This window comes from Phymastichus coffea, unplaced genomic scaffold, assembly GCF_024137745.1.
Source record: "Phymastichus coffea isolate CEN01 unplaced genomic scaffold, Cenicafe_Pcof_1.1 PCOF00011, whole genome shotgun sequence".
Lineage (NCBI taxonomy): Eukaryota > Metazoa > Arthropoda > Insecta > Hymenoptera > Eulophidae > Phymastichus > Phymastichus coffea.
Window position 1 is genome coordinate 183860 of NW_026706822.1, and position 5232 is coordinate 189091.

The following is a 5232-nucleotide window of genomic DNA, read 5'->3' on the forward strand; positions in this document are numbered from 1 at the left end:
ATTTACTTTTCCTTTTCTTTTTTTTTTTTAAATAAAATGCCCAAATGAGTAAAAAAATTATCCCAACTAGCAGAGTAATTTCAAACGACTCGAAGCTTACGCGATCTCAAACGCGTAGCAATCCCCAATTGAAAAGCCTCCTACTTAAAGAGTTAGAAAAAAGCGCATTCAAAAGAAGCAGCAAGATACAATACTCACCTACAAAAGAAGCCAAGAAAACACAAGCAGAAATTACAAGAACCGAAGATTCACCAGCAACTCAAACAGAAGAACGAGATTCAATAGTACAAGAAAACAACTCTTCAACAGTAAATACCACAATAGACCCCGATAAAAATCAACGATACTCAGACTTTGGAGGAATTTACAACGAACAAAGCCTGATCGTAGGAACTTCAAAAGATACATTTTTAAATCTCGAACTACAAAATCAAGAAGAAGAAAAAACACTTGCCGAAGAAGATAAACAAGAACTCACAATTCCGAAAAATTTTGAAAATAATTTACAGAAGGAAAACTCACGGAAAAGTGATTTTCTAGCAGTAGTAAACATAGACACACTCATCGAAGACCCGTCTACCACAAAGCAAGAAACAAAAATCATTAGAGAAAATCCTACGCCATCAATTAACAAAATGCCTACAAATATGGATAACCAGGAAAAACCAATGAAATTACAATTGAAAGATGTAGCAGCCTTTGTCGCGGAGTTCGATGGCAAAAACATACCACCTATGGAATACATCTCCATGTTAAAGGAAGTAAAAGATATTATAGACGACATTGATGAGAGAAACCTTACAAAATTATTAAAAATAAAAATTAAAGGTGAAGTAAAAGAGGCAATAAGAGGAAGTAAAGTGAAAAATATAACAGACCTAATCAATGCAATCAGAACCCTATACCCCATCAACGAAGACATACACGCACTATATGCAAAAGTTCGTCAGATATCACAAGAGGAAGACGAATCAGTTGTACACTATACTAACAAAATACGACAACTAGTATTAAGAATAAAGGAACTAAATAAATTCGAAGCTACATTAGACAAAGAAGCAGCTAAAAGCTATAGGAAAGGACTAAAAGCAGAAATCAGATACGAAATAGGCCCAGGAGCTACAGTACAAGAAATGCCGACAAGGGCAATAGACATTGAAAGCGATATAGAAAAAAGGAAATACAAAACAAAACCAAGTAGAAATTATACATATTCAAACGATAAAGAAGAGTTTCAAGAAGCAAAAATCCTCACATGTCAAATATGCAGAGAATATTCACATGAAGCTCTATTTTGTCGCACAGCAGCCTGCGTACTATATACTGTAAAGGAACAGACCATTTCTCGAATAACTGCAGGAAAGTGCCAAAGAAAATTAATTTAATATGCAAATTCTGTAGCCAACCGAGTCATTCAATAAGTGCTTGTCGCTTAAACAAAAGACAAAATATCCACTGCCAATATTGCCAAGAAATGGGACATGAAGTAGATCAATGCCCATCAGCGACTACGAAGCATGCTGGAAATGCAACGAAACAGGACACAACCCAATAAATTGTAAGAATGACCAAATTTCAAAACAAAACAAATGCGAAAATTGTGACAAGATTGGACATACAATGCAGCAGTGCCCGGAAGTAATATGCAGAAAGTGCAATAATATGGGCCACCTCGTAAAAGATTGTAAAGCAGGAGAAATAAAAAAGTCTCTATACAAAACATGTGCTATCTGTGAAGAAGTAGGCCACGAACAAGACACCTGCGACCAAGTAAAAATCATGTTCATAGAATTCAAAGCTAAACAGAAATTTAAGTGCCAGTATTGCGAAGACACAGGCCACACAGCTAAGTATTGCCCACTTCTAAAAACGCAACCGCAGCAAGTTCAACAAACTCAACAACTGTCATATAACTCAAATCATAATGGATTCCAAAGGAAAGGCTGGGCCTACTGCAAAAGTCCAGGACATAATATAAACGACTGTATAAAACTAAGCGCATTAATGAACAACACACCAACAAATCAACAAAAGATATGCGAATTCTGCAAGAAACACGGCCACGTAATCGATGAATGCAGCATAATCTTGTCACGACAAAAACAAGCCGGCGAATTCTGCGGAAAATGTAAAATAGCCGGTCACGCAACACAGAATTGCTTCAGAAATAAAGGAAGAGCGGGAAACTTCGAGGCCCTTTCTGGAGGGAACGCCTAGAAAGGGAACACAATGAAAAAGCGCTTCCACAACAAAAAGATACAAAAATACAAGTCAAAAACACAGCCAACATAGAAGCAAAAACATACGTATTGAAAATGGAAAATTTACTGCAATATATTGAAGTCGATGATCCATATTCAAACAAAAAACTGAAATTGTTGCTCGATAGCGGAGCTCAACTAAACATCATACAAAATAATAGTATTTCAAAACGAGACATAAATAGCAATGAACGGATACTGATCTCCGGAATAACCGACAAGTCTATCAAAACCCCTGGATCTACAAAGATACCAATACAAAATACATACTTTGATTTCCATGTAGCCCCGGACACTTTCTCTATCCCATACGATGGAATTCTAGGAATAAACATTTTCTTAGACTACAAGATGAGACTAGACGAAGGATACCTAGAAATCAATGGAGAAAAAATACTCGTAAAATCTACAAAAGATAAACATACAACTCCCACAATTACTACACTACAAGAAAAATCGATTGTTATCTCAAATCAAGAAGCCAACATTACAGAAGAAATTAGAGGAAAATACAACATTACATCAAAAAATGAGGACATATCATTATATCAAGATGTAGAAAAAGTATTAACGACAGTAAACGAAATAAACACGCAATAAAAAGAAAAAGCAAAGCAAGCACAAGAGAAATGCGACGAACAAACGTATCAAGCAAATTTAGCAATATTCATGGAAAATATAAACGAAGCTATCGAAAATAAAAAAAGAGCAAACAGAAGAAGAATATATCATGGACAATTATGATACTTTTTGTTTGACATTAGAACAAAAAATAAAAATAGAGGACAATACAAAACAAAATATACAAATACAAGAAGCAGAATTATCAGGTAACGAAACTATAGATACACAAAAAGAAATACAAAGGGAAATCATACAAGAAAAAGCTCCGGAAACTCAAGACACGAAAGAAAGACGAAACCGACTGATCGAGACAGTAAAGCTAGACCACTTAACCCACAAAAAAAAACAAGCGATAGAGAACTTGATTATATCATTCGAAGACATATGCTGGCTAGAAGGAGACGATCTCGGCATGTGCAATATCGAAGAACACGAGATCAACTTAACAGACGAAAAACCAGTATATATCAAACAATTTCCTTTGCCCTACACACTGAAACGAGTGGCATTGGACGAAACAAAAAAACTAATCGCAAACAAATTAGTTAGACCTTCAACAAGTGTATTTAATGCACCAGTATGGGTCGTTCCAAAAAAAGGACTCACTAAAGAGGGGAAAAAAATGGAGATTAGTCATAGATTACAAAAAATTAAACGCTAAAACAATACCAGACCCTTACCTGATACCTAACATATTGGAAATCTTTGATTGTATATGAAAAAACAAATTTTTTACAACTATCGACATGGTTTCTGGATTCCATCAAATAAAAATGAAAGAATCAGACATTCACAAAACCGCCTTCAGCATGCCTTCAGCATAAGACGCTTCGAATTCAAAGTGCTACCTTTTGGATTAATCAACTCGCCAAGAATTTTCCAAAGAGCACTAACAACAGCACTCGGAGATTTAAGAGAAAAAGACTTCTGCTATGTATACATCGATGACGTAATCATTGTAGCAAATACAGTAGAAAAACACAACGCAAGATTCAAGCTCATAGCACAAAAGCTAAGGGAAGCAGGACTCGAATTAGAAACCAGCAAATGTAAATCTTTTCAAAAAGAAGTAGAATTTCTAGGATATATCATAAGCGAAGAAGGCGTAAAAACTGATCCAAAGAAAATCGAAGCAATACAGAAATTCCCTATCCCTAAAACAGTTAAAAATATTAGTGAATTCTTGGGACTTACTAGCTATTACAGACGCTTTATAGACAAGTTATTATTAGCACTCTCCATTTTGTTCAGCAAAAAATTCTTTAATTCAATTTTAGAGCCAACCCGTTGTAAAAAAATATTAATCAAACAATCATCTCAGGTGGTTACACACGTGTGTTTCGTTGGTAAATATCCAACCTCATCAGATCTTTATTAAAAAACAAAAAGAGAATAGTTACAGATATAAACACAAACAAATACTGATCTTACATTTATTTATAATATTTTTAAAAAAATTTGTTTTGATGTATAATGATGCTTAATGTACCGGTTTTCTTGGCATAGTAGAGGGGATACATTTGATTGTGTGTCTACCTGTGATTTGTTTTGGTATAAAAAGTTAGCAGACACTGTTTGATTTGCATTATTTCATAGTCGTTGTCTGATTTGAATTTTGAGTATTTGAACGAATGTTAAGTTATAAGATGAGTTTAACAATGTATTTTTGACTGTATTGTGATATTTGATTTGATTGTGACTTGCGAATTGAGGTAAATGTTTTGTTAGCGTGATTTTTATTTGTTTGTGTTTATATCTGTAACTATTCTCTTTTTGTTTTTTAATAAAGATCTGATGAGGTTGGATATTTACCAACGAAACACACGTGTGTAACCACCTGAGATGATTGTTTGATTAATATTTATTTACAACGGGTTGGCTCTAAAATTGGATTAAAGAATTTTTTGCTTTATAGATAACTTTTCAGATATAGCCAAACCATTAATAAAGCTATTACAAAAAGACATAGAATTTGTCTGGAATACAGAGAGACACAAATCATTCGAAAACTTAATGAAAGCTCTATACTCTGCACCAATACTGCAATATCCAGACATGACAAATCCCTTCATAATAACAACAGACGCATCAAATTTCGCATTAGGGTGCGTACTCTTACAAGGCAAAATAGGCGAGGACAAACCAATTGCATTTGCATCAAGAGTACTAAAACCAGCAGAAAAAAAGTACCACACATACGAACGCGAAGCATTAGGAATTGTATTCGCTGTGAAAACATTCAGAAACTACATATATGGAAATAAATTCACAATAGTAAGTGACCACAAACCCCTACTATCTCTCAAATCTGCCGACAATAGCTCCAGAGTACAAAAATGGAGACTCA

General features: G+C 34.4%; 1 protein-coding gene across 1 annotated transcript; it reads left to right on the forward strand.

The window, feature by feature from the left end:
- Positions 1–1494: 1494 nt before the first annotated feature.
- On the forward strand, positions 1495–2217 carry LOC131672208 (uncharacterized). Its single transcript, XM_058949279.1, has one exon. The coding sequence runs from the start codon at positions 1495–1497 to the stop codon at positions 2215–2217; it is 723 nt and encodes a 240-aa protein (XP_058805262.1).
- Positions 2218–5232: the final 3015 nt, after the last annotated feature.

Coding starts and splice junctions, on each gene's coding strand:
- LOC131672208 (XM_058949279.1), top strand. CDS start 1,495: ATGCCCATCAGCGACTACGAAGCATGCTGGAAATGCAACGAAACAGGA.